At 58.2% G+C, this 27,573-nt stretch overlaps 2 protein-coding genes and 1 non-coding gene across 6 annotated transcripts in view; 2 read left to right on the top strand and 1 right to left on the bottom strand.

The window, feature by feature from the left end:
• The window catches only part of NSD2 (nuclear receptor binding SET domain protein 2), a 70,447-nt gene extending 58,321 nt beyond the window's left edge, over window positions 1–12,126 (top strand). For all 3 annotated transcript variants that reach the window (XM_066232931.1, XM_066232930.1, XM_066232932.1), the window contains exons 15-22: window positions 24–229; window positions 1,954–2,057; window positions 3,474–3,743; window positions 4,054–4,170; window positions 6,859–7,000; window positions 7,211–7,317; window positions 8,201–8,408; window positions 8,929–12,126. In XM_066232931.1, the coding sequence (XP_066089028.1) occupies window positions 24–229; window positions 1,954–2,057; window positions 3,474–3,743; window positions 4,054–4,170; window positions 6,859–7,000; window positions 7,211–7,317; window positions 8,201–8,408; window positions 8,929–9,200 (1,426 nt within the window). In that variant the 3' untranslated portion in view covers window positions 9,201–12,126. The remainder of the gene's footprint in view (window positions 1–23; window positions 230–1,953; window positions 2,058–3,473; window positions 3,744–4,053; window positions 4,171–6,858; window positions 7,001–7,210; window positions 7,318–8,200; window positions 8,409–8,928) is intronic.
• Window positions 6,629–6,752, top strand: LOC136307247 (small Cajal body-specific RNA 23). Its single transcript, XR_010725907.1, has one exon. It is a non-coding gene; the product is annotated as a small Cajal body-specific RNA 23 (non-coding RNA).
• Window positions 12,127–12,525: 399 nt separating the features above from the next.
• Window positions 12,526–27,321, bottom strand: NELFA (negative elongation factor complex member A). 2 transcript variants are annotated; one of them, XM_066232940.1, is made up of 11 exons: window positions 26,127–27,113; window positions 21,255–21,426; window positions 20,805–20,966; window positions 18,581–18,670; window positions 16,353–16,483; window positions 16,191–16,260; window positions 15,850–15,938; window positions 14,781–14,892; window positions 13,654–13,931; window positions 13,421–13,520; window positions 12,526–13,327 (listed from the first exon to the last, which is right to left on the bottom strand). In XM_066232940.1, the coding sequence occupies exons 1-11, from the start codon at window positions 26,205–26,207 to the stop codon at window positions 13,143–13,145; spliced, it is 1,470 nt and encodes a 489-aa protein (XP_066089037.1). In that variant the 5' UTR covers window positions 26,208–27,113; the 3' UTR covers window positions 12,526–13,142. The 2 variants fall into 2 exon arrangements, with proteins under 2 accessions (XP_066089037.1, XP_066089036.1); XM_066232939.1 differs by having other exon boundaries at window positions 12,527–13,327; window positions 26,980–27,321.
• Between the last annotated feature and the right edge of the window lie 252 nt (window positions 27,322–27,573).

Below are 27,573 nucleotides of genomic sequence, written 5' to 3'. Positions count from 1 at the left end.
CCTGTTTTTAATATTTATAATAGATGGTGGCCGGCAGAAGTTTGCCATCCCAAAAATGTTCCCCCAAATATTCAGAAAATGAAGCACGAGGTTGGAGAATTCCCTGTGTTTTTCTTTGGGTCTAAAGATTATTACTGGACGCATCAGGCTCGAGTGTTCCCGTACATGGAAGGGGACCGGGGCAGCCGCTACCAGGGGGTCAGAGGCATCGGCAGAGTCTTCAAAAACGGTACGGACAATTCCAGGTGGAATGAACAGCAGTTGTGGTGCTAATCCTGATTTCTGCTTTTTAAAAAAGCTCATTCATTCTAGAGAGAGGAGAGAGAGATAAGGGGAGGGGAACGGGGGACGACTCCTAGTATGTGCTGCTTCCATTTGCTCTGACCGGGCAAGCCCCCGGTTTCAAACCAGTGACCTCGGCATTCCAGGTCGATGCTTTGTCCACTGTACCACCACAGGTCAGGCCTGACTTCTGCTTTTTGAAAGTGTGGTTTCTGTAGAAAACCCTGGAGTAAGCATTCTAGCTGTACTTTATTTTTTTTTATTTTTTAATTTCTTAATTTTTTTTATTCAGTAAGAGGAGGGGAGGCAGAGACAGACTCCCGCATATGCCCTGACCAACCAGGATCCACCTGGCAGTCCCCTACCTGGCAGGCGATGTTCTGCCTGGCTGGACTGCAGCTCCGTTGCTCAGCAACCCAGCTATTTTACCACCTGAGGCTGAGGCCATGAAGCCATCCTCAGCACCCGGGAGCCAACTTTGCTGGAACCATTTGAGCCATGGCTGCAGGAGGGGAAGAGAGGGGGAGGGGTGGGTTGGAGAAGCGGATGGTCATTTCTCCTGTGTGCCCTGATTGGAAATCGAACCTGGGACTTCCACATGCTGGGCCAACATTCTACCACTGAGCCAACCAGCCAGGGCTAGCTGTTCTTTAAACAAGATATTTGCCGACTATGTTCTGAGTGTGGAACGAGTCTATGGTGGTAACTCCTATTGTGCTGGTTTGGGGTTCGTGTCACGGGCATGCCTGAAAACCGTTTGTAGGAAATGACCTCAGTGCTGATTGCAGGCGTTCCTTCTAGCCTGCTGTGTGAGGGAAGGTGTGCAGGGGCTTGCCTGTTGTCCAGACCGCAAGCACTGGGCTTGCTTTGTCTGTCAGCAACACTGGGCATCAGCTGTGGGCAGGTAGACTGATGCCCCGCCCTCATTTACACAGCCAGATGTGCGGTGTCATCAGGTGATGAGACAGGACAGAAAGGTAGCCACTGGGCTACAGGAGGCATGCTCACGCCGGGCCGGGAGTGAGGGTGGGCAGCTGCCTGCGGCCAGGTCGGGAGAGCACGTGTCAGAGCTGACAGCGCCGCCATGGCTTGGTGAGCGGCAGAGCTGCAGGCTGCCTTGCACAGGGGACTTCTGTCCTCTGGTCCTTGGCACACAGCAGGCACTCAGGTCTGAATGAGGGCGTTATACAACAAAAGACATTCAAAAGCTATTATTGAGAGAGATTGAAGTTGCGAGGGAGCTGACCATGTTGAGTGCTGGCCGGTGCTTGGTCCGGCCGGGCTTCCTTGGTGGTGGAGGCCTTCCTTCCTAGTGACCGGCACCGGCGGGCCGGCCCTGTATGCCCAGTGCTGACCCTGGTTCTTGTCCCTGATCGTGGCTGAGGGTGTGGCTGTGGCGGTCGCCCCGACAGCAGCCTGCCCGGTGAGCTGGTGCCGGGCCCCACTGGGACCTTGGCCAGCTGGGTGTCCTTGCGGCTGTTCAGGTTAAAACTTCTGCAGCATCTAAAACCTTCCCCTTGACAGTTTTGCAAACCCTCTAGTTTTATGGAAACTGGAAACCACACTTAGCAGGGAGAGGGAAGTTCAGAGTGAATCACTAAAAGCACAGAGCTTCACGGGTCAGGGTGTCTTTTACTAAGACCTTCTGCTCGTGTTTCCCTGACATTGTAGCACTGCAGGAAGCCGAAGCCCGTTTCCGTGAAATCAAACTTCAGCGGGAAGCCAGAGAGACACAGGAGAGTGAGCGGAAGCCCCCGCCGTACAAGCACATCAAGGTGATGGCCCACCGCCTGGGAACTGTCGTGGGGTGTCTTGTGCATGTGTGTTGCGAGATCAGTATGAGGGGTGTCGTGAGCAAGCCTCTCTCACAGGAAGGCCGATAGCAGGTGCTGTCGCCTCGAGCGTGTGTTCTCATGCATGGTGGGTGCAGGGCTGGGGGGCGCCGTTTGCCTGTGAGCGTGAGTCTCAGCCTCACATCCTGGCCGGGCGGCCTAGAGCAGGAGGGACGAGGTGACATCCTGGAGCCATTGTCACCAAGTGCTGGAGACAAGCTAGGGCTGCAGGTGTTGGGCCCAGGCCCGTGCCCGGCTGGAACCTCTGAGACAGAATGGTGCGCCCCCCTGCAAGGGCGTGGTGGGCGGGGAAGGGCGGCCCCTGCTGAGTGTGGCTCTGCATCTCTGCTGCAGTGGGTCCAGGACGTGCCTGCGTCACACAGCTCGGCTCCGAGACACGGTCGGAGACCCGTGCTTGCCAGCGGCTTGGTCGCAGTGCTGCCGTGTGGGCTGCACACGGAGTGTCCTGTTGCGAGCTGTACTGCATCTGCTCGGGGAAAAGGTCCCAGGAGCAGGGACTGGGTCAGACAGCCAGGAACTTGCGGGTTCTCGAGGCGCAGTTCAGGCGCTCCCCGAAGCTCCGCTGCTGCCCCACGGTTTCCCGAGCGCTGCCCTCTGCTCTGGCTGCTTCTCAGCTTTCTTTGCTGCTTTGTTGTTGGGTCACTCTGGCTCCGTTAATAATAAAGTGAGGTCATAGTGCAGACTGCCCTGTGCCCACCTGCTCCCGTGGGCACCTGGGGGTGCCCAGTGTGGAGGGTCAGACAGATGTGGGGCCGTGAGGAGAGCAGGGCTCGTCAGGCAGGGGCTGGGTGCCGCCTGTGCTGAGCTGTGTCTTCCTGTGATGACCGCCTGGCTGGACAAGGGGCACGACGGCCGGCACACACGTGCTGGGTTCCCACTTTCCACAGCTCCTGGCTTGTGGCCTGTCTGCGCCTGGGCGGCCCGAGGGCCCTCGCTTGGTTTTTGTTTTCAGTGAGAGAGACAGGCAGGAAGGGAGAGAGATGCCTCCCATGTGTACCTTGAGCTGGGGGCTCCACTCCAGCCCAGCCAGTGACCCCTTTCTCAAGCCAGTGACCTTGGGCTTCAAGCCAGAGAGCCCGGCTCAAGCTGGCAACCTCAAGGTTTTGAACCTGGGACCTCAGCATCACAGATTGACACTGTCGCCTGTGCCATCACCAGCCAGGCCCTCGGGCCTCTGTGATGAGTGTGGGCTGCAGGACCTCCTGCTGGGCCCCCCTCTGGGCCTGAGCCACTGAAGCTCACAGACGCAGGAGGCTGGCAGGGTGGGGCAGGGGCCCCGCCGGGCGCCAGACAGCACGCCCTTGTGTGTGGGCTGAGGCAGGTTACCTGTTCCTGCAGGTGAACAAGCCCTATGGCAAAGTGCAGATCTACACGGCCGACATTTCTGAGATTCCCAAGTGCAACTGTAAGCCCACGGACGAGAACCCTTGTGGCTTCGACTCGGAGTGTCTCAACAGGATGCTGATGTTCGAGTGCCACCCGCAGGTGTGCCCGGCCGGGGCGTTCTGCCAGAACCAGTGCTTCAGCAAGCGCCAGTACCCTGAGACCAAGATCATCCGGACGGACGGAAAGGGCTGGGGACTGGTCGCCACAAGGGACATCCGAAAGGTCCGTCCCTCCCTCAGGCCCGTGGCCCAGCGGCTCCTCAGGTGGACTCAGTGTGCATCTGAATGCACATGGGGAGGGGGTGTTGGTGTGATTTTGAGTCCTCGCGGTGGGATGCTGTGAAGCGTGACCTGGAGGTCATTGTTCCCGCGGAGCTCGTCATCCCCTGACGTGGGCCCTCACGCAGCGCGGTGCTGCTGTGCGAAGCAGGCCGTGGGAAGGAGCGCTTCCCGCAGGAGCCGCCACGGGGAGGCCGGGCAGTGCGTGGTGCCCGCTGGTCTGCTCTGTGTCACCAGCCCCCCTCTGACCCCAGGGGGAGTTTGTGAACGAGTATGTCGGGGAGCTGATCGATGAAGAGGAGTGCATGGCCCGGATCAAGCGTGCGCACGAGAATGACATCACTCACTTCTACATGCTCACCATAGACAAGGTAGCCCCCCGCCCCCTCCCCACGCCGGGCGGGCAGTGTCCTCGGCCTGGTGCCCGCACGCAGCCCCTGCCCCCTGCCGGCACGTCCGCTGGGCGCTGCTCTGTGAGACCAGTGCAGGGTCTCCTCCGGCTCCTGAGAGAGGGCCGAGGCTTCCTGTGCCCACGGGCACGCGGGGACGCTGAATGCCCTCTCTGCGCGTCCCCGCCTGCGTGAGCCCCGATCAGTAAACCGTTCGGGATAAAGGTCTGCCGGTGGGGTCAGCACTCTCGGAAGAAGGGTGGATCAAGACCCTCTGGACAAGTGGGACGGGTGACAGGTGCACCTGGGACGAGGTCACGGTGCTGACGATGCCCTCCGGCCCTGGGCCCTTCCAGGGCTCCTGGGGTGACCGCAGCCACCGCAAGGTGGCAGACTGACACCCCCTCTGCCACGCCCTCCCTCTGTGGGGTGGTGAGGGAGGCAGCTGCATTAAAAGGTGAAACCCAGGCCTGTGCCTTACCATGTTTCAGGGTCTAAATTTAAACTTGTGTGTTGTAAAAAGTGCCATGTTGCTCAGTGAACACACAGGGTGGTCCCTGAAATGACCACACGCCCAGGACACCGGCTGAAGCAGAGGAACCCGGGACACGAGGGAGGGATCACACCGCCAGCATTTCTCACAAAAGTGAGCCAGCAGAGCCCCACCTGCATGTTCGCAGAGCACGGCGCCCTCCACAGAAGGGTGGGCTTTGGTCTCGCCGGGACGGGAGCAGGACCTGAAAGAGAGCAGTGAGGGAGTGTGGGTGTCAGAGGCGGCCAAAGCCAGAAGAGGAGCTGAGAGGTCACAAACAGCAGAAGACATCGAGGCACAGACGGCCTGGCTTGAACACAGAGGCACGCTGAGGGTTGCCCTGTGGTCCTGGCGGTGAGCCCAGTAGTGGGGTAGGAAAGCCAGCTCTCCAGGCCGCAGCGCAGCAGGCAGAGACCCGGAGGAGGAGGCAGGAGGGCCGAGGCTCAGCAGTGGAGGAGCAGCCGCACGCCCTGTTTCAGGTGGAGAGGTGACACCTTGCAAAGGTCGCTGGGATTTCAGTTACAGGACTGTTTCAGTCACCCTTGCTGGGCAGTTTCAGTCCGTGCAGAATGCCAGTCTGCACAATTGTGCTGTGTCTTCAGCCATGAGAGTGGACCTCTGAAATGTGGCCCGAGCCCAGCGCCAGCAAAGGGGCAGCAGGCGGGGGCTGGTTCCCAGGGCCGCTGCCCGTGCTCCCGTGGTGACATGGGTGGACTGAGCTGGGGGGGTACGGGAGGTGGTGACAGCGTGGGTGGGGCCGTGCCAGCCAGACCCCGAGTGCAGAAAGCAAGGGTTGGTCCAGTAGCATAAAACTGAGGAAGTTTGAGGAAAGCTACTATGAAGTTAAAACACCTGTGAGAAAGTTCTTGACACACATTTATTCAGCACGTGTACAAAAACAGAACCCGATAACCAGTCAGAGAGACAGGGATGCTGGGGGCCAGCTGCCCAGGGCCCAGTGTGGCGCTGCCCGGCATCTGGGGCAGGCGTCCTAGGAGGCCTGGAGAAAGACTTTGGCGGATGCTGGCTGTACGCAAGCGCAGGACCGCAGTCTTGTCCCAGTGCAGGTGGGGCCAGGCAGGGGAGCATCACTGTGCCGGGTCAGGGACTGTCCCTGCGTCCCCAAGGTTTGGTTGCCGCAGCGTCCAGTGTGGTGAGAACAGAAAAGCAGAGTCTGAGGCCACGTCTGTGTTCAAGGGGCAGAGTAGTTTGGGTGTGCGTGTGGCCTGCTGCATGGGCCAGCCCTTGGGGCTTTGTTACAGGCTGGCCGGCCACATGGCAGGGGCCCTGCCCGTGATGGGCCCACGGCTGCCTCAGTGCCGTGCTCTTGGTGCCATGGAGCTCCACGTTTGTCCCCATCACAGACGTGATTTGGGTTCACTGGTGACCAGCAGTTGACACGGACTTGTTTTCGGTGCCTGGCCGCTCCCGTCAGAGCTGGGACTCCTCTGTGGCGGCCCGTCTGGAGCCCGGCCCTGTGGTGTGCAGGCGGGCGGAGGCTGTGGTCTGCCCGCGTCCTGTGGCTGGGCAGCGGCACCACCTCTGGATTTCGCTGCAGTCACTGTGGGCGTCCTCAGGCACTTGCCTGCAGCTGGCCTGCCTGGCTGGCTTTCTCAACGTGTTCCTTCGGGGCCTCTGCCTTTGTGACATTGGTGTCACAGTCTGAAGTCAGGTTTCCGTACTTCCATTTGCATTTCCAGCTGCTTAGAATTGGGGTCCCCTCCCTCCTGCGTGTGGGGGTGCACTTGCTCTCACAGAGTTGTGTTTGTATCCTGCGCCTATTCGTAATTGGGGTGGTCTTCTCTGTGTGAGCTTGGGGACAGTGGGTGTTGACCTTCAGCATCCTGGCTCCCTTGTTTCTCACCCAGTGGGTGGCGTTGGGACCGTCAAAAAGAAGGGTCCTGCTGCAGGCTCCCAGGGCTCGGTCCTGTCCACGTGGTCCTGACCCACCCTCTGTGAGCGACAGAAACAGGCCTGGATTGGGGGTGTCCTGTGTGAGTGGACACAGGAGACCATGGTTCCCAGTACGACACCGGAGGCACAGCTGTCTCCTGACCCTGAAACCTCCTTAGGTGGGACTGGCGGCTGGGAGTTGGCCACGTGTCAGTGCTACTTGAAACGTGAGTTGTACCTTTCAGGACCGTATAATTGATGCTGGCCCCAAAGGCAACTATTCCCGGTTCATGAACCACAGCTGCCAGCCCAACTGTGAGACCCTCAAGTGGACGGTGAACGGTGACACTCGCGTGGGCCTGTTTGCCGTGTGCGACATCCCTGCAGGTACGTTCCGGGCGGGGTGGCCAGGATGGGCGGCGGCTGGTGACACATAGCTGAGGACGTGTTCCTCAGTTGTGTCTGTTGAACGAGGCAGAGCTGCACTGCCGAGGTTGGCCGCGTAGGCATGGGGGCCGCGGGCACACCTGGCAGCTGGATGAATGCTTCCTGGCAAAGGTGGGTGGTGCTCCCATGGGGCTTGTCTGTTGTCGTCAGGGACGGAGCTGACCTTTAACTACAACCTCGACTGTCTGGGCAATGAGAAGACCGTGTGCCGCTGTGGCGCCTCCAACTGCAGCGGCTTCCTCGGGGACAGGCCGAAGGTGAGCCCCCCCACGCTCCTGTAGTCACAGGTGGCTTCTTCCAAGGTGGCCCACTGCCAGGATGGGCAGACGCGGGCGTGGGCAAGGCTGGCTGGCCCATCTGTCCACACTCCTCCCAGTGCCATGTCCAGGGCTGCAGCAGCTGGGGCTGGGTCCCAGGGGGCATCACCCCGGATGGGCGGCCCTACTGTGGGACCCAGGACTCCACAGCATCAGGGCCACTGCGGTCCTGGGCTGGCAGCTGCCTCACTCGTCTCTGCCCCTGTTGTCCTGTAGCTTCTCCCCACCTGTCTTCTTTTTGTAAGGACAGCAGTCAGACCGGATTAGGGGCCCCGCACCAGTGACCTCACCCTAAATTATATCAGCAACAACCCTGTCTCCAAACAAGGCCACACTCGCAGGTTGCAGGAAGGACATGAATTTGAGGGGCACACAGGCGCCTGCTCCTCCTGTGTCTCCACGTCCCTTGCTGCCCTGGGTCCTTGTCCCTGTGGGGGCGTCGGCAGGTCTGGGCCTGTGGATCTTGGCTGCTGAGAGGTGCTTGTGCTTGCTGGCCTGCTGACCTCAGGTCCGTGGTGGAGGAGGGGTGTGTAGCTGGGCCAGGTCACGGCCTCGCCCATTCTTCTCCACCAGTGTTACTGCTTCAGCCAGTGCCCTCTATTGTTATTTTATCTTTCCGTTGATTTGAGAGAGAGGGAGAGAGGGCATCAGCTCGCTGTTCCACTTAGTTCTGCACTCATTGGTTGCTCCTCGTACATGCCCTGGTCAGGAATCGAACCCGCAACCTCTGTGCACTGGGATGGCACTCTCTCCATTGAACCACCCAGCCAGGGCTGGTCCATGCTGTTTTTTTACATGAATGGTGCTTCATTCTTAACCCTAGACCTCAGCGGCACCGTCTTCAGAGGAGAAGGGGAAGAAGACCAAGAAGAAGAAGAACAAGAGGCGCAGGACGAGAGGCGATGGGAAGAAGGTGTCTGAGGACGAGTGCTTCCGCTGTGGTGACGGCGGCCAGCTGGTCCTGTGTGACCGCAAGTCCTGCACCAAGGCCTACCACCTGTCGTGCCTAGGCCTGGGCAAGCGGCCCTTCGGTGGGTCCCGGGTCACACGTGGTGGCTGTTTGGGGACTGTGTCCCCGGCCCTGGTGGCGTGGGCGTGGGCGCGTCCCGGGAAGACCCTGGCAACAGTGGGTGAGTGGCACTGTGCCCTCAGGAGGAAAAGCGAAGCCCTGCCCCAAAGTCAGGAAAGCCAAGTTCTGTAAAAAGGAAAGTCAAACGTGTTTATTAAAAACACGAGTTTGTATGGCAGAAGGTGACAGAGCCAGGCCGACAGGCTGTTAGAGAGGTCTGTGGCGTCACCCCGACCTAACACAGCCCTTGGGAATTGAGGCAGGAAGGTCAGGGGCCAGCACAGACCAGCAGGACTGTGACTAGCCCGGGGTAGACGGCCACAGAGCAGGTGAGGGGCAGGGCCAGCGGCAGGCGGTGGGTCTCACAGGCCCTGCCGCCAAGCGGGCTTCCCTGCGTGTGACAGTGGGGAGGGAGGAGCCTCTTGCCCGGGCATGAGGCCTGGTGCACGCTGCCCGTCTGGTAACATGCGGTCTCGTTGCAGGGAAGTGGGTGTGCCCGTGGCACCACTGTGACGTGTGCGGCAAGCCCTCGGCAGCCTTCTGCCACTTCTGCCCCAACTCCTTCTGCAGGGAGCACCAGGGCGGGGCGGCCTTCAGCTGCACCCCGGATGGGCGTCCCTACTGCGGTGAGCATGACTCGGGGGCAGAGTGCATGACCGGCGCTAAGGCTGAGAAGTCCTTTCCAGAACCCATGAAGCCCAAGGGCAAGAGGAAGAGAAGGAGGTGCTGGCGGAGGGTCATGGACAGCAAATAGCACCGGGGGCTTGGGTGGATGGAGGGTGGCCAGGGTCCAGCCTGCCTGTGGGTGGGGCCAAGTGTGAAGACTGGCCAGGGACCCAGGGCAGAGCCGTGAGACAGTGAGACAGCCGTGTAGTTTCCCCTGGGGGGGGGCGCCCCCACCACTGAGCCATCGGCAGCGCCCGCTGCACCCGCACTGACCACCGTCTGAGCTGCGTGGTTCGGAATGTCCCAGGACAGACGCCTTGCCCACAGCATTACGGCCACACTTGAATTGCTGCAGATGTCAACATTCCCTCCCACTCGATCTTTTTAGGTTATGATTGAAAAATTGGCATATGAAATGTTTTTATCTCACCCAAACGTGTAGACTAGTGTTTTTCTAAAGAGTCACTGTTGTCTCCTGAATCTGAACATTGTTTCTTGGCCTGCTTACCTGTTGTCACCAACTCAGGAGGAACCAGGCCGGGCCTGCTGGGCAAGGACTCGGACCTCAGTTCCTTGGAAACCATGATTTTGACCATCAGTTTTGCTTTTATGCAACTAATGTGAAATTCTTCCTCGGAATATTCCTTTTTCATCATGGTGAGGAGCTGGCCCAGGAATGGTGATAGTGCTAGTGTTTTAAGATTTCCCGTCATTTTTTCTCTTGTGGATTTTAACTAAGCGTTGCTACTGTGTCAGCGTCCGCGTGCAGGCCCCGCTGAGGAGTGGCTTTCCCCGGGCGGCTCACCTGGGCCCTCGCCCAACCTCAGTAGATTCTTACCAACACTTGGGGAACGACTGTATTTTTTTTTTTTTCATTTTTGAGTTTTCTTCACCGGTTTCTGGCTTTTATTCTCAATACATTTTTGCTAAACTCGTTTCACAATTACCACCGACTGAACCGTGTATTTACTGATGCGTCCCCGAGTCCTCCCGGCAGGTTTGAACCAGCGGGGTGTGGCCTGTGCGTCTGCTTGGTGATGACTAGCTGAGGGGAAGGCTCTACGCTGCGTTCGGTTTGGTTCTGCCCGGCCCCTAGCGAGGGCCCTGCTGTGCCCTCCAGACCCACACAGCTGGGAAACAGGCTCGCCAAGTGTTCTTTTCAGGGCCCAAGACCCCGAGGTTAGGACTAGCCCCTGAAGTCATGTCCACTTCCTCATACTTTGTGCCTCTGATCATGGACAACAGTTGTGCTGGTCAGATGTGCTCAGCCAGGTCCAGACGTGCCCAGCAGCGTCCGTGGAAGAGTCCCAGGGCGTGAGAAACTTTTGGGAGGCACTCAGCACTCTGTGGAAGATGTGCTTCTGCTTTTCTAGAGCCTCTCGACCCTGGGAAGTTGGGAGCCCTCTAGGAAAGGGGGAGCAGTCCTCCAGGCACCGTGTGCGTTCAGAGGGCCGGCCTGTCTTCATGCACAAGGGGAGGGAAAGAGGGGGCCTCAGCAGCAGGCGCTTTCTTCTGACCATCTTATATGTAGTTCCCAAGGAGAACATCTGTCCTGCAGAAAACTTGACACATTGGTTTGGTTTGTTGCTCGTGGACTCTGGCCTTGAATTGCAGGGTGGCCTTCGCCCCGGCACTTCTCCACTTTCCTGTGGTTTTGTGATATGAGCTGGGGGGTTGTCTGCAGGCCATGACCCCGGAGAGGTTCTGGGTGCGAGGCCCCCTGGGGCCCCACACCTCCCGAGTGCTGGCTGGCAGGACTTGTATGGACTGGCCGTCCCCATGGCCTCTACCAGGATCCTGGACAGTGACGGCTTATAGAACGGAAAGGAAAACCAGAGCTGTCCCAATGGCTTCGGCACACGTGGCTCAGTCTGTGTGGAGGCGCACTTGCCCGATAAGATGGGACTGTGGAGAGTTTCAGCTCGGAACTTTCTCTTCACTGTCTTAAAAGTACTGGCTTGGTTTATAGATTTGTGCTGCTTCTGCTCTCGGTGCCGAAGGGTGTTTCAGTGGTGGGCCGAGAGGCCTGGCAGTGTTCACACCCCCGCGTGGCTGATCCTGGCACGAGTGGCACACAGGGAGGGCGTGGCCGTGCTCTCCAGACACCAGGGCCCAGGCGTCAGCTGACGTCACTTCTTTCCCACCAGCTAAGGACTGGACGTCAGAACATCAGAACTGGTTTTGCAGTGTGCACTTTCGGGAGCAGAGTAACTTATTTCCATATTTGACAGTAGTTAAAAACCTTGTGATTTTTGAGTCACTTTGATACTTCCAAATTTTTAATGTCCTTTCTTTACAAAACTTATTGGGAAACTGATTTTCAATGTGGTTGTCTTCTTTCCAAAATTGGCTAAGGAGCGAATAACACTAACTTTGAAAATCCTTAGAAAACCAGTTTGTGAGTCCCGAGTCCCACCAGCTCGGCAGGCCCTGTGCTGTCTCAGCGGGCGCGCGTGCATTTGGGGTCAGTCTTTCTGAACGTCAGCTTCAACCCTGTCATTAATGTGAAGCAGAACCACAAAAACTGCCCAACACCTCAGGATTCCTTGGTGTCAGGAACCTGTGTCCACATGTCTGCCGGCCAGCACTGGCCTGGGAAGGTGAATGTCACCCCCCACCTTTGGCAGGGCCCAGGAGGCTATTTGCTTGGCCGTGACCACGTGTGGCACCCCAGTACACGGTGCGAGGTCTGTCTGTTCTCCAAGGAGGGCCCTCGTGCCCCGGGCCCCAGGCCCCAGACACACTCAGGTCTGTGCTCCTGACACCTCTGAAGTGTTATCTCGACAAGGAACCACGTGTCCAGTGCCCCTCTTCCTGAACTACCTTTTCAAAAACTAAGTAAAGGCTGTTCTAATGAAAGTTAATGCCAGTGGCTATTAGTTGCCAAATTCTTGATCCTATGAGGAGTGCAGTGTTTAATGAATGTTAGTAAATACTGTGTCCATGATGGTGTCCACCATACCCTGTTCAGATGTGAAATACCCTGTCAGAAATTAAATATAAATTTAAATGTTCCTATTGGTGTCTTTACTTGATATGAGGTCAGGCTCCTTTTAGGAATACTGGGTGCTATCACCAGTTTTGATAGACTCAAAAACTTGAAGTTAACGTCTAGGGGGTAAATATACTGAAATGTAGATTTGGGAACTGCCAATATTGGGGGGAAATAGCATTTAAAGTGGGAAGTTGTGTTTGGAAAATTGTGTATGAGTATTTTTGTATTAAAAAAATTTAAAAGACGTTTATCTTAAACTTCTTTTCTGTGGAATCACACTCTGAATTCTGGGGTCTGTCTGCGGCAGTCTGCTGACACTCCCTCAGAAGAGCTCCCTCCTCACACTGTCACTCTGCTTGACTGGCCAGGGCGAAACTAACGTTGCCTCCTTGGGAAGTGTAACAAATACAAAAACAGTAACTGTAATTCTGATCTTGGAAAAATGTATTTTTAATTTTAAAAAATATGTTGGTTCCAAATTCCCATTAAAGGCGACACAGTCGGGTGGGCGGCACCGCTGACCCCGCCCGCCCTGCCCGAGAGCACGCACCGGCACGGACATGGCTCTGACTCTTCTTCGAAAAGCTAGCCGCCCTCACTCGAGTGGGCCTCACAGTGAGCACAGCGCCTGAGCCTGGTGCGTGCTCCCGCTGCGCAGAGGGCGAGAACACCGAAGGCCCGCCCGCCCGCCCGCTGCGGCCGCGCCAGGCACCACCTTTGGTCCTCTCAACCTCGTGGGCGGGGAGAGCCCCTCCCTCGTGGTCAGTGGAATTTAAGAGAAATAAAAAAGGTAAAAGTCTAACAGGCAGAGCTGTCACTAAAATTAGGAAGTTATAACTTTTTTGGTTAACTTGAACATTCAAAAATGTAACATTGAATCCAAAAAAGTGTCTTAGATCGCACAAAAAGTAACCCATATTAAAAGTCTAAAAAGTCCAAAACACCCCCCAGAGAAGACTCCAGAGGCCAAGGCAGCGGGGGCGCGGCAGCTGGTGAGGCTGCCGCTCAGCAAGGCCGCGGGCGGCGCGGGCAGCCCTAGGACACGTTGGCCATGGGCTTGTACTTCTTGAAGCGCGTCCACTGGCCCGTGGCATAGTTCATCTCGAACACCGTGTCCACCAGCATGGTGGTGCTGCCCTGGCCGTCCGACTTGGGCAGGTCCTCCGTGTGCTCGCTCAGCTTGATCTGGATCACGTCACCCTGCTCCTGGCATGGGTTCTCTGCGGGGGCATGGGCGACTGGGTGGGCGCCTGTGGCCTTGGGCCTGTCCCCCCCAGCCCACCACCCCACCCAGGCCGACCCCACGGACCTACCTCTGGAGCCAGCCATGAAGCCCAGGATGAGGGCCTTCTCGGGCCGCGTGACTTTGTTGGCCGTCTTGAACATCTCCTGAGCGGCAAATATCTGCTCTCTCTGCGTGTGGTGAAGGTGTGAGTGTCTGCCGGCCGCGCCAGGCGCCCCCAGAACACTGCTACAGGTGTGGGTGTGGGTGGGTGAGGCCACACTACCTACCTGGTGGCCTGCAGCCTCTCCAGGGCACACCTACCGTGAGCGACAGGTTCTTCTTGGGCTGCTGCTGGGCAGGAGGCTGGGTCTGGGGGGCCACCAAAGCCACTGGAGGTGCCTGGGCAGCAGGGGTGACGGCTGGGGGTGTGGTGGGCGTCAAGGGCGAGGCGGGCGCTGGGGGCGTGGGCGCGGCCGGGCTTGGGCCGCTGTTGTACATGGGTGCCCTCTGCTTGAACGGCGCCTGCAGGGCAGCACTCGGGGGGCCGGGCTCCTCGGGGGGCCGGCTGGTCTGCAGGCTGTCTTCCCGGGAAGGCGGGGCTGTGTGCACACGGAGGCCTGCTAAGGGGCTGGCGTGATGGGGCCCTTTCTCCCAGGCTCTGTGCTAGGCCCTGCCACTACCAGAGAGGGGACCGGCCCTGCTCCACTTCCCAGGCCCTCGTGATGACGGTGTCCTGCCCGAATCCACACACCACCTGGTCTTTGCACCTGTCGGCCCTGAGACCTCGGCTGTACAAGCTCTTGGCCCCTCTCAGGAGGCCTCTTCCCCACTGCTGGGGCAGGAGCCATGAACAGCACCCCCAGCAGGGCGGAAGGCACAGGCCCCAGAGAGCCCTACTCTGTAGCCAGAGGGCTTAGAACTTCTCAGACTGGCAGACAAGACATCCGGGCTCTGGTCAGCTCCTGGCCTGAGGACCAGCAGGTCCCTCACTCTGGCACTAAAGAGAAGGCAGGGAGGCAGCCTCCTTGAGTCCAACCAGGTTGGCAGACCCCAAAGGCCACCTCTGGACACCCTCTCCCTAGAGCCAAGCTCCGAGCAGGCAAAGCTAAGCCTGACCCAGTGAAAACCTCAGAGAACCACTAACCTCGTCCACATTGCAACACCTTCTTTCCAAAACACTGGACCTGTGTCACCTCGGCTACCCTTCCCACTCCACAGCGGGGACTCACTCCTGCCAAGCTGTGCGTGGGGCAGCTGCGTGTTGCCCCCAGGAAGGGTGCAGCAGGTGGAAACTAGGGTTATTCTTTAAACTGTCCCGCCCTCGGCCAGCACAGAACAGGTCCTGACGCCAGCGAAGCACGTGGGCAGGCGACACTGCTTGGTGGCCGCCAGTGAGGGGCCACGGGCAGGCTGCCCCAACATGGGGTCCAGCACTGCTGCCCACTCACCTGCTGGGGTGTCGGAGCTGGGAATATAGGACGAGGCCGGGACCACACTGGGCGTGGCAGGCAGGTAGCTCGTGGAGGGCAGTGCAGGCTCATTATTTAGAGACCCGAGTTTCTGGAAGACAGAGCATGAGACCCCTCCAGTGCTGCTCCCAGACAGGCCTCCACCTGCAGGACTCTGACCCTGCAGCGGGCGCAGGCGCTGCTCTCCCCGGGGCTGGGGGAGGGGCCACCACTGCCCACAGCCCCTGCCCACAGCCCCCTGCCCACAGCCCCTGCCCACAGCCCCCTGCCCACAGCCCCTGCCCACAGGCCCCTGCCCACAGCCCACAGCCCCCTGCCCACAGCCCCTGCCCGCAGCCCACAGCCCCCTGCCCACAGCCCCTGCCCACAGCCCCCTGCCCACAGCCCCCTGCCCACAGCCCCTGCCCACAGCCCCCTGCCCACAGCCCCTGCCCACAGCCCCCTGCCCGCAGCCCCTGCCCACAGCCCACAGCCCCCTGCCCTGCAGCTGCTCAGGCGGGGGGGGGGGGCTGCTTCTGTTTGGTTGAGAAGCTTCCAGAGCAGCCGTTTTTGAGACATTTTCCTCATATAAACATGCAACAGAAAACATGCCCATTTTATGAAAACAAAACACAACTCTGCAATGGGAAGAAAATAATCTGTCACCCAGCAGTGACGGGCACCCTGCAGGCCACAAGCCGCTCATGCAGCCTGCACGGGAGACGCCCCAGCAGCGACACACTCGCTGGGAACCACGTCTGGCAGCCTCAACTCAGCAGCGCTCCCGTCCCGCACCTGCCAGGTGGCATCGCCCCCTCCGGACGGGGGCGCGCACATCCCACAGCAGGTGGCATCGCCCCCTCCGGACGGGGGCGCGCACATCCCACACCAGGTGGCATGCCCACATCGCATACCTGTCCATGTATATACACACACGCACGTACACAACTGTACACAGTTTCCGACAACTCAGTGGCCAAGAATCGGACAAGAGAGGGCGCACGGTAACCTCCTGCGATGCTGGAGGTGAGACTGGCGGGCGGGCAGGCACGCCACGCGGAAGCCCTACCTGTGTGGACACCAGGCCGGCTGCGTAGTCGGGAGTGGCGTTCTCAATGACCGTCTCCTCCTTGGCGGGCTTTTCCACCACTTCCGTATCTGCTGACAGAGGTGCATCAGCGCGCCTGGCCGGCCCTCCTGAGCAGGCTCAGAAGCCGGTCCTGACAGCTGCCCAGCCTGCCCTCCCTGCTGTCTCCAGGCAAAGCACACACGTCCTTCGGGAAAGAGCAGCCACCCTTCCCTGGACGGCGGCTCCATGGAGCCAAGGAACAGGCCCGAGTGCTGACCGAGACCCCGGCTGGGCGGCAGCCACTCCCTCTGCAGACCCCGATGGGAGCCCCAAGTACACACCCAACGTCTTCCTCCTCCTCTTTGCCTCTCGGCCGGCCCGGACCGTATCCAACTCAGAAATGTCAAGCAGCTGCCAAGACAGACAGAAGCCCACCCTTAGCTACAGTGTTGGGGGCACCCAGGGCAGCCTCGTGAGGGCCCGATATGGAGAGATGTGCCCACCTTCACCCCCCTCTCCTTCTGCAGCGGCGTCCTCGAGGGAGGGATGGGGGTCCGGTTCCCGGCAGGGCTGAAGACGCTGGGGGTGGTGGGGCTCCGGAACGGCGCCTGCTTTGGGATGCCTTTGAGGGGGGCTGCGGAGAGGAGCGTGCCGTCAGTGCTCCAGCGGCCGTGACAGCAGAGACGGCCTGTCTCCCGCCACCTGTGCCTCCTACGCTGCCCTCTCAGGAGCAGAGGCACTGGCGGCACGCTCGGGAGCAGCTTGCCACCCTGTGTCTCGCCCAGGGTGCCTGTGCCATCTCCTGTGTCTCGCCCAGGGTGCCTGTGCCCATCTCCTGGTGTTGCGCAGGCATGAGCCCAGGTCCCATGGACTTGCAGTATCTCTGAGGGCGGGTGGAGGCGACAGCCCATGTCACCTGCGACCGTCCTGAGGAAGCGAGGGCCTGCCCTTTCCCTGTGGACAAGCGTCAGGGACTGGGTCAGCCTGCCAGGAAGAGCAAGCCTTTGGCAAGCAATGGTATCACAGCCAACCTGTGACTGTTTTGTTTTTTTTTAAAGAGACAAAGACAGACAGGAACAGAGAGAGATGAGAAGCATCAGTTAGGAGTTGGGGCACCTTAGTTGTTCAGATTGCTTTCTCATATGTGCCTTGACTGGGGGGCTACAGCAGAGTGAGTGACCCCTGTTCAAGCCAGTGACCTTGGGCTCAAGCCAGTGACCTTGGGATCATGTTAATGATCCCGTGCTCAATCTGGCAACCTCAGGGTTTTGAACCTGGTCCTCAGTGTACAGGCTGACACTCGATCCACTGTGCCACCACCGGTCAGGCAACCTGTGACATTTTTGTCAGAAGCACTGAACACAAGGCCACACCTGCCGCCCTCCATCCTAACACACTGCCTCTCCCGCCACAGGCAGCACTCAACCCACATCCCTCTTGCACCTCTGTGGGCAGGTCTGTCACAGGCTCGACGCCCTCCCTGTCCCCTCAGCCTGGCCCCACACTGCCTGTCAAAGGGAAGTCGCTGGACATCTGAACCGGGCCTGGTCCCAGCCCTGGGCAGCAGGCACCCCTGTTCCTGACAGCGGGACCCTGCCTCGGTGCTCAGCGCGTGGACACGGGCCACACCCTCAGTTCCCACACCACCACCACCAGGCACAACTCACAGGCAGCCCCCTTAGCGCTGCCAACAGGGTCTGAGCACAACTGGGGCCCAGGACCCAAGACAGACCTGCGGCCACTCCTGCATCCACAGGACCTCAGAGGGGCCACAGCCACCTAGTGTGCTTCCAAGGCAACCAGGGCGACAGACTGGCCTGAGGTGATGGGCCCAGGGGACCACCCCTCACGCAGTGACAAGTCAGCTAGTACCCAGACACCAGGCCCTACATGAAAGGTCCAGGACTGGGGTCTGCATGTGACAGAAGGCAAATGAGCCAACGAGGTGCTGGCAGAGGGCACCTCTCCAAGCTTCCCTCTGGCTCCCACGTCATGTTCGTCTGCCGTTTACACGTGACCGTCCCGGCTGTTTGCTGGGCCCTGGGCAGTGAGTGTGTGTGTGTGTAAGTGTGTGTGTAAGTGTGGGTGTGGGGGGGGGCACAGGGTGGGGGACACAGGGACATGAAACTCAGGAGGATGACATTTGGCCCACTGGGTGTGTGTCCACACTTTCCAGAGGGGTGCAGGACAGCCGTGTCCTCGTCGTAACGACCTCTTCTGCTGAGGTCCTGCACGAGGCTGTGTCCCCACCCTGAGGGAGGCAGTCCTAGGAGCAGCACAGGGTCCACTGGCTGCAGCCCCTCCCTCCCAGCCTCCGGAGGCTCAGGGAGGAGCCACGTCCACTCTCTGGGCAGGCAGTTTGCCTCGCAGGACACGCCCACAGCTGCCACAGAGGAGAGCCGCGGGAGTCCACTTCCCTCGAGTTCTGCTCCCAGGTCTGCCTGGAAGTGGCAAACCCTCTGGGACCAGCTCTGGGCTCTGCCCGCCCTTTCCACAAACAGCCAGGAGGCAGCTTCTGGGCTGCCATGTGGCCAGACCTCACTATCTGAACGACTTTGCCAAACGAGGAAAATCCTCTCTCTCAGGTCAAACCCTCAGGCCTGACGAGTGATGGGCAGCTCTGGGCCCTAAGCCAGCCCAGAAGCCGAGGAGGCCTGCAGCCGGGCGTCTGATCTTGGGCCTGGACAGAGGGCAGCTCAGGGCCACTCTGGCGAGGTGCGTGCGGCCTTACTTGTGGTGTCCATCTTCCGGAGCAGCCCCCGGCCCTTGGCGTGGAAGGGCACGCCCGCACTCCTCTTCAGCTGCTGGGCAGTCTCAGTGGCTGCAAGAAGAAGGTTGTGCCGTCAGCATGCCCCACGCTGACCACACAGCCTCCGCCCGCTGACGTGCACAGGGTGTGGGTGTGCGTGCTCCCGCAGGGACGGCGCGCCCGTCACTCCACACGTGCACTCACTGCTCACCCGGGAGCCCAGGGCAAGTGTGAGGGCTACAGCCGCGCCACCTGTGCAGAAAGCAGAGCTGCAGGGCTGTGCTGCCCAGGAGGGTGGGTGCACGGGGTTCTCCCTGCCCACACCTATGTGCGGATGTGAAGTCCCAGATGGGACTGGGGGCCTTGTGGTCAGCCCTGGTCGAGTGTCCTCATCAACGGTGGCCAGCAGGTACAGCCTGGTGTCCCCCTCCACGTGCAGATTCTCCTGACATGGCTCAGGGAGGGACAGCGCCCGCACCCAGCTGACCACACAGAGGGGCCTGTGGCCCGGGCTGCACCCTGCCTGCTCCATGAAGCCAGAACTGCACAGGCCCGGGCCCTGCTAGTTCTGAACCAAGAATCACGGTGGCTGCTGGGTGTCACTCAAATTCTTCGCAAACAGGGCATTTATGGGTTTACTTAATACTGTATCAATTTCATAACCATTCAAAATAAAACAGCTCACTGAAATCTGTGTGTTGCTCTTCGGCTGAAGGACCCGACCACCCTGCACTGCCTTTCCCGGCACTCGCCGTCCACACTAAGCTCATGAGCCACGATTTGGGAAAACAGTAAATAAAATGACCAATCATCTTGCCCTGGCTGGTTGGCTCAGTGGTAGAGTGTTGGCCTGGCGTGCAGGAGTCCTGGGTTCGATTCCTGGCCAGGGCACACAGGAGAGGCACCCACCTGCTTCTCCACCCCTCCCTCTCTCCTTCCTCTCTCTCTCTCTCTTCCCCTCCCGCAGCCAAGGCTCCACTGGAGCAATGTTGGCCCGGGCGCTGAGGATGGCTCTGTGGCCTCTGCCTCACGTGCTAGAATGACTCTGGTTGCAACAGAGCAACGCCCCAGATGGGCAGAGCATCACCCCCTGGTGGGCATGCCAGGTGGATCCCGGTCGGGCGCATGCGGAAGTCTGTCTGACTGCCTCTCCGTTTCCAACTTCAGAAAAATACAAAAAAGAAAAAAGAAAAAAAAAAAACAAAAAAACGACCAATCATCTTTAAAGCCCAAATGAGGCTGCCTGTCTCTTCACCCGTGTGCCTTGGTGGGCACAGATTTCATTTTTGTAACAAAGATAACAGAACTTTAGCCTGAACATTCTGAAATTTCTAAAACAGATTGTTAGAACACAGTTCAGTACAGCAAAAAAGTTTCTAAAGACACTCAAAAACTTTACGTAGGACTCTGTCTTCAAAAGACAGTGTAGGGGCCCTGGCCGGTTGGCTCAGCGGTAGAGCGTTGGCCTGGCGTACGGGGGACCCGGGTTCAATTCCCGGCCAGGGCACACAGGAGAAGCGCCCATTTGCTTCTCCACCCCCCCTCCTTCCTCTCTGTCTCTCTCTTCCCCTCCCGCAGCCAGGGCTCCATTGGAGCAAAGATGGCCCGGGCGCTGAGGATGGCTCTTTGCCCTCTGCCCCAGGTGCTAGAGTGGCTCTGGTCGCAGCAGAGCGACGCCCCGGAGGGGCAGAGCATCGCCCCCTGGTGGGCAGAGCGTCGCCCCTGGTGGCCGTGCTGGGTGGATCCCAGTCGGGCGCATGCGGGAGTCTGTCTGACTGTCTCTCCCCATTTCCAGCTTCATAAAAATACAAAAAAAAAAAAAAAAAAAAAAAAGGACAGTGTAGGTACCAGGAAATCTGGAAGCAATCTAAGAATAAAAACTACAGAAATCGGACAAATGCCCAATCTGCATGGCGAGGTTTCCAAGCCCCTAGCCCCCTCTGCAGGGCTCAGCCCGGGTGCGGGGGGTGTGTGTGTGGGGTGTGTGTGTGGGGTGTGTGTGTGTGGGGTGTGTGTGTGGGGTGTGTGTGTGGGTGTGGGTGTGTGTGTGGGGTGTGTGTGTGTGGGGGGGTGTGTGTGTGTGTGTGTGGGTGGGTGTGGGGTGTGTGTGTGTGGGGTGTGTGTGTGTGGGGTGTGTGTGGGGTGTGTGTGTGTGGGGTGTGTGTGTGTGTGTGTGTGTGTGTGTGGGTGTGGGTGTGGCACTCACACTTCTGCAGCAGCTCCGCCCTCAGCGTGGCACTCTTCGGTTTCCTCTTCAGCTGGAAGTGCTTCACTGGGGGCGTGAGGGGGCCGGCCAGGGTCGTCAGGGCGCTTTTATTCAGGTACCGGCACTCCAGCGGCAGCATGGCGGATGCCTCGCACTCAGTCACTGTCCGTTCAACAACCAGCACAAGGTTAGGAGGGGCTCTCCCTTACAGAGCTAGTAGGGAACACCCAAAATGCAGCTTTCTAATCACAGCCATGGAACACTGGGGGGGGGGGGCTTATGGGCGGCTCTAAGTTTGTTTTCAGAGACGGGCAAAGGGCTGGTGGCAGACAGGAGGAGTCTCCCGGCTGTGCAGCAGCAGAGCCCCCAGCTGCCACTCCTGAGGTCAAGTTCACTTTAGAGAAAACCCTGCTCCCCCTTTCTCAGCGTGAACCAAATGGGCGCACATACCCTTTTCTCTAAGTTCTCCTAAAATATCCTGGACGTTGGGATTCTGCTCTTCAAGGTCAAGGTTGAGTGAACCCGTGTCCGGGAAGGACTTGAGGATGTCCGCGACCATGAGGACCCAGGGGTCCGAGTCCAGGGTGGCCAGCTGGATGATCTCCGCCAGGGCGCCCTTCATCTGCCGGGAAGAGGACACCAGTCCTGAGCCAGACCCTGTCCTGCCCCTCCCGGGCACCGCCGCCCTCCTCGGGCAGCACAGCCACGGGCCACCCCTCGCACAGGAGCCACGGAAGGGGCTGAGCACTAGGGCCTGATGTTCTGTTCTTAAACAAGAGGAGCCCCCTGCAAATCCCTGTAACTGCCAGGGGGTAGGCACAGGGCAACGTCCGTCCGACCTCTCCAGAAACTGCCCCAGCCCCAGCCTGCCCTCACAGGACCCTGTGGGCTCCCTCCCTCTGCACCGCCCAGCCCAGGGCCTTCTTGCCTTCTTGGGCTCCTGTAGCCTCTGCCAGGCTGCAACACCCACTCGGACCTAGTGTCCCCACCTTGGCCTGTGCCCACCTTCCCGTGGGGCCGCCGCACCTCCACAGCCTCCCCAGGCAGCACCTGGTCTCCTCACGTGCTGCCACCACAGGAACCGTGAACGTGAAGGTCATCCATGACCCGACACTTTCTACTCCCGCCTTCTCTGAGTGTGTGTTGCTAAGAACTAGGCCAGGCACCCACCCATTTAGGGAGCCCAGTGAGGCATCTCGGGTGTGGAGAGCTGGGCCTCAGGCAGTGACGGGAAGGGGAGCGCCGAGGCAGGCGGGGGCTCGGCCACCCGCAGCTGTGGGAAGGGGCACCTGCCTGGGAAGGTGGGGAAGGCATGCGGAGCTGTCTGTCCTGCTCTGTGACCTGTGAGCCCAGCATGTGCCGAGGCCTCCCCATGGCACAGAGGATCGCTGCGGGGGCTGCAGTCAGCAGATGCTGGGGTTCAGGACAGGGAGCACCCGAGACAGCAGGAGCCCCTGGAGTCCTCAGGAGCCGGGCCAGGCCCTGCACGTCCCACAGCCGGTGCCGGGCTCCCATTCTCCCCTCTGGACAGCACCAGAAAGAGGCCCTGGAGGAGGCCAGCACACCAGAGGACTAGGGTGACGTGGGGCGGTGCCCATGTCCCCTCAGTGCCCAGCAGACTGAGTTCTTCCCCTAGGGCAGCTCTGCCACCCGGAGCCCAGACTCCCAGGGACCCTTGTAGCCAGTGGAGTCCCCTCCATGCACCTGTCTGCCCTGCTCCGCTTGGCCACAACCCCAACAGGTGCAGTCATCACATGACCCAAAGCATTCCCCTCCTAGGTATGCACCTGAGCGCTCCCCAGAAACTGCCATGAACTTTCACAGTGGCCTGGCTCACAATAAACCACAGGGAGGACCACCCAAGCGTCTGCATTGCTCAGGGCCCAGAAAACAGCTGGGATGTCAGTCGCACGAAGGCAGCAAGTGAGCCGTGCCTTGCTGAGTACTGCTGAATAATGTGGCCCATCAACACAGTGGGACACCATTCAGTCATTAGAAAGGAATTAAGTACTGAGCCACACGGACAAGCCCTGAAAACACAGCACTAAGTTAAAGAAGCCTGTCACCACAGACCACATATAGCAGTTCCGTTTACTGGAAACGCCCAGAAGAGGCAGATCCACAGGCACAGAAAGTAAGCGGGTGGTTGCCTGGGGCTGGGAGGTGTGGGGGAGCCTGCTGATTGGTACAGGGTTTTTTTGGGAGGAGGAAAATGTTCTCAAATTGATTAGCATGACATACTAAAAACCAATTCAACTATACATAGTAACTGAATTCTAAGGTGAGTTACATCTCAACAGAGTTGTTAAAACTCATTTACAATTAAACTAATATTTTTAGTGCTCCTTTGGCTGCACGATACTAAAAAAATTGGAACAATACCAACAAGATTAGATGCCCTGGCCAAGAGGCTCCCGGTCAGTGTCATCTCAGGATACTGAGGTCCTGGGTTCTATCCCTGGTCAGGGCACATACAAGAAGCAATCAATGAGTGCACAACCATGTGGAAAACAAGTTGATGCTCTCTCTCCTTCCCCCTCTTTTTCTCTCTTTTTCCCTTTCCTCGCTCAAGTCAATGGAAAAAAATTAAAAATGTTAAGTTATTTAAATTAAAACCATAATGCTGCTGACATAGTTAAAAACAAACAAAAAAAACCTCACCAGGCAGTGGCACAGTGGATAGAGCGTTGAGGCCCCAGGTTCAAAACCCCAAAGTCACTGGCTCGGCTGGGGTCCCAGTCAAGGCACACATGAGAAGCAATCAATGAACAACTAAGGTGCCACAACTATGAGTTGAAGCTTCTCATCTCTCTCCATTCCTGTCTGTCTCTCTCTAAAAACTAAGAGTAGCCTGGCCCTGCAAAAGGATGATACACAAATTTTGTGAAGTATTTCATATAAAAAAAAGTAGTAACTTTTTCAAATCTAAGAATAAAAGAGAATTTCCATAACCAGATAAAAAAGGTCTACCAAAAATAACATGAAATATAAACTTATTGGCAAAACAGTTGAGAGTTTTCCCCGTGTGATCAGAAACAAGATAATATGCTGAAGAGTCCTGGTAAGCACCCTGAGGCAAGAAAAAGAAGGAGAGGGTAACTGGAAAGAGAAACAGTAATAGAAAGTACACAGAAAAATACAGATTCTACAGGGAAATGATTGCAGGCAGTAAGACTTTAGCACAGATGCTATTCATAAACTCATCTAAAAAGAAAACTTCAACATGTTTACATAACAGCCTGAAACGAACTATGAAATATCTAGAAATTCAACAGAAGACGGGAGGCCCTTATGGAGAAAGTCATCAAGCTTTACAGCAAATGTTAATGAAGATCTAAATACAGATGCCAATATCCATAACTTAGAACAGGGGCTGGGAACCTTTTTGGCTGAGAGAGCCATGAATGCCACATATTTTAAAATGTAATTCCGTGAGAGCCATACAACGACCCGTGTACATTACGCATTATCCAATAAAAATTTGGTGTTGTCCTGGAGGACAGCTGTGACTGGCTCCAGCCACCCACAACCATGAACATGAGCGGTAGGAAATGAATGGATTGTAATACATGAGAACGTTTTATATTTTAAAGTTATTATATTTTTTATTAAAGATTTGTCTGTGAGCCAGATGCAGCCATCAAAAGAGCCACATCTGGCTTACGAGCCATAGGTTCCCGACCCCTGACTTAGAAGATTCAACATTGACATGATTTAACCCCAGGATAGACTATAAATTCAACTTAGTCCTAATGGAAATCTCACCTAGTTGTATGTGGGTGTATGTGTAACCTAAGAGATGAAAACAACAGACAGTATTAAAGTGCAAAGGGCCAAGAATAGCCAAGACGCGCCTGGAGAAGGAAAATCAAGTGGCAGGGTCTGTTAGCTGTCAAGACTTATGCATTGAGGGGCAACACCAGGACTCAGTGGGTTACTAACACAGTGATATATAAACAGCCTAAAGGAACAGAGGAGAGCCCAGAAACAAACCCACAGCACAAGTGACAGCAATCAATGGACCCTTTTATTTTTTAATTTGGGGGGGTATTTTTCTATTTTTTTTTATTTTTCATTTATTGATTTTTTTAGCGGGGGGAGAGGGAGAGAGAGAGAGAGAGAGAGAGAGAGAAAGGGGAGGAGCAGGAAGCATCAACTCCCATATGTGCCTTGACCGGGCAAGCCCAGGGTTTTGAACCAGCAACCTCAGTGTTCCAGGTCGACGCTTTATCCCACTGCGCCACCACAGGTCAGGCCAATGGACCCTTTTTGAAACACTAAATGACAGTCATTTCAATAAATGGCACTGGGCTTGATGAAACATTCATATGGAAAGTAATAAAATCGGAACCGCAGTGTCACACAATTATTAATTCCAAATAGACTCAAATGGGAAAAGCAAAACTGTAAACTCTGAAGTGACAGCAGGGGTGTTCCCCCTATCCCCCCCCCCCGGGGGGGGCACAGAAGCACATCCAACGAAAGGAAGACAAACTGGGCTCCAACCACCCGGGGGAAGACAAGTACATTCTCCTCTAGCTACAGCTCAGTGTCTGTGTGCAGAACGCTAGGGCAGCCCACACGGGACGATACCTGTAACTTGCCACTGAAAAGCCACAGCTATCCAACCTTATTTAAGAAAAAAAAAAAAATCCCTACAGAACGAAAAAAAAAAAATTAGAAACAAAAGATCTGAACAGTCTGACCTGTGGTGGCGCAGTAGATAAAGCGTCGACCTGGAATGCTGAGGTCGCCGGTTCGAAACCCTGGGCTTGCCTGGTCAAGGCACATATGGGAGTTGATGCTTCCAGCTCCTCCCCCCTTCTCTCTCTCTGTCTCTTTCTCTCTCTCTGTCTCTCTCTCCTCTCTCTCCTTCTCTGTCTCTCTCCCCTCTCTAAAAATGAATAAATAAAATAAAAATTAAAAATTAAAAAAAAAAAGAAAAAAGATCTGAACAGACAATTCACAACAAAGAAAATCAAACAAGTGAGTCCACCCATGAAACCATGCTCAGCCAGCAATGGGATGTGACGCACAGCAAGCGCGGTGACAGCAGCGGATCCTGCGGTGGGCGCGTCTGGAAGTTGACAAGGGACTCAGCCTTCCAAGTTCCCGTCGAAAGAAAAAAAAAGATTCTGGAGCGACACGCAGTGCGTCCGATGTTAAGTAACTAGACTTTGCGGGGGAAATCATTTCGAAACACAAGCCAGTATCCCATCACGACGCTGAAAAGAGTAGAAGGCGGTCTTGTCCGTGACGCCTCCACGACGACAACCACAAAAAGCGACGCAGACACTTTGGAAAACAAAGAAATCAACATACAACGCCCGCTGGCGAGTGGCGCGTCGCGCGTGGGTTGAATCTGACCCAACCCCCGGTGGGCACAGCCGGGCACTGAGCCATCCAGATGGAAAGTCCGGGCGGCCCGAGCGCGAGCGCAGACACCGCTCATCACCAGCCACGCCGGCCGCCGCCAGCTGTGTCCCCGTGCGGGGACCCCGTGCTGCGTGTTCCGGGGTCGCAAAGCCGGTAACATGACCGAGAAGCCGGGCGCCGACGCGGAGGGGCGGGGAGGCCGCGAGCGGGACCCCGGCGCGCGTAGGCATGTCACACCGCCTCCCCGGCCACCATGGCGGCGGCGGCAGCAGCCGTCGGGGAGGCTTCCCACCCCCCGTGGGGTCCTCAACATTTTTTTCTTGGAAGAACGGCGGAGTTCACGTCTCACGGAAAACCAGGGGCCGCGCCGCGATGGGAACCGACACACTCACTCACTCTCACACTCACGTTCACGCATGCCCGCCCACCGACCAGAATGACGCGGAGACGCGAGCGTGCGGCGGGGCCCGCGGAGGACAGGGACCCGCACGTGGGCTGGGTCGCGGGGCGCCGGCGCTGGGAAGTTCTCCGAGAGCCGAGGGCGCCCGCACGGCCCGCTCGGGAACCCGGGCGTGGAGCGCCGCTTCTCCCCGCGGAGCCGGCGCGAACATGTGCCCGCGCCCCCCGGACCCCCGGCCGCCCCGCGGCGACGGGCTCCGCTCTCCCTCCCGGAGGACGCGGGCTGCGGGGACGAGGGCAGCGCCGGGAGCGGGACAGCGCCGTCGAGACTCCGAGGTCCGGGTCTCGGGGACAGGGACGGGGAGGCCGGCCCTGCACCGCGCCCCGCCGCCTGCCTCACCTCGTCCACCGTGCGGCGCGGGAGGTGCAGCGTCCCGAGCAGCAGCTTGAGCTTCACGGCCGACGAGAGGCTGTGGAAGCAGAGGCGGATGTTGTCGATGACCGCGGCCGTGAGCAGGGACGCGATGCTGGGCGGCGCCCACAGCTCGTCCGTGGCCCCTAGCTTGTTGTGCAGCCACAGGCCCGTGTCGCTCTCCCGCATGGACGCCATCTTGGGGGGGAAAAAGCCGGCCGCCGCCGCCGAGCCGGCATCTTATGAAGACACCTACGCGCCCGCGGCGAGGACCCCCAACATGGCGGCGCCGGAATTGGGCGCCTGTGGTGACGTAGGCGGGGGCGGGGCCTCGGCTGGCCGCTTCGTGGGGACGCCGGCGGAGGGACGCCGGCGGAGGGCCGCCGGGCTGCCGGGCCGCCGTAACCTAACGTGGCGGCGCTCGCGGTCTCTGGGCGGCCGTGGGAGATGACGTCAAGAGAGTCGTCGCGCCCTGAAGCCAGTGCGCGGGCGCGCGCACGCGCGGCGGCCAGGCGGAGAATCTCACCTGCTCCGCCTTGGATTTGCGGAGCAAGATCGGCGCGGGCAGCCGGCTAGGGCCCC

This window comes from Saccopteryx bilineata, chromosome 5 (genome assembly GCF_036850765.1).
Source record: "Saccopteryx bilineata isolate mSacBil1 chromosome 5, mSacBil1_pri_phased_curated, whole genome shotgun sequence".
In the NCBI taxonomy this organism is placed as follows: domain Eukaryota; kingdom Metazoa; phylum Chordata; class Mammalia; order Chiroptera; family Emballonuridae; genus Saccopteryx; species Saccopteryx bilineata.
This window is presented reverse-complemented; position numbering and strand designations above follow the sequence as displayed.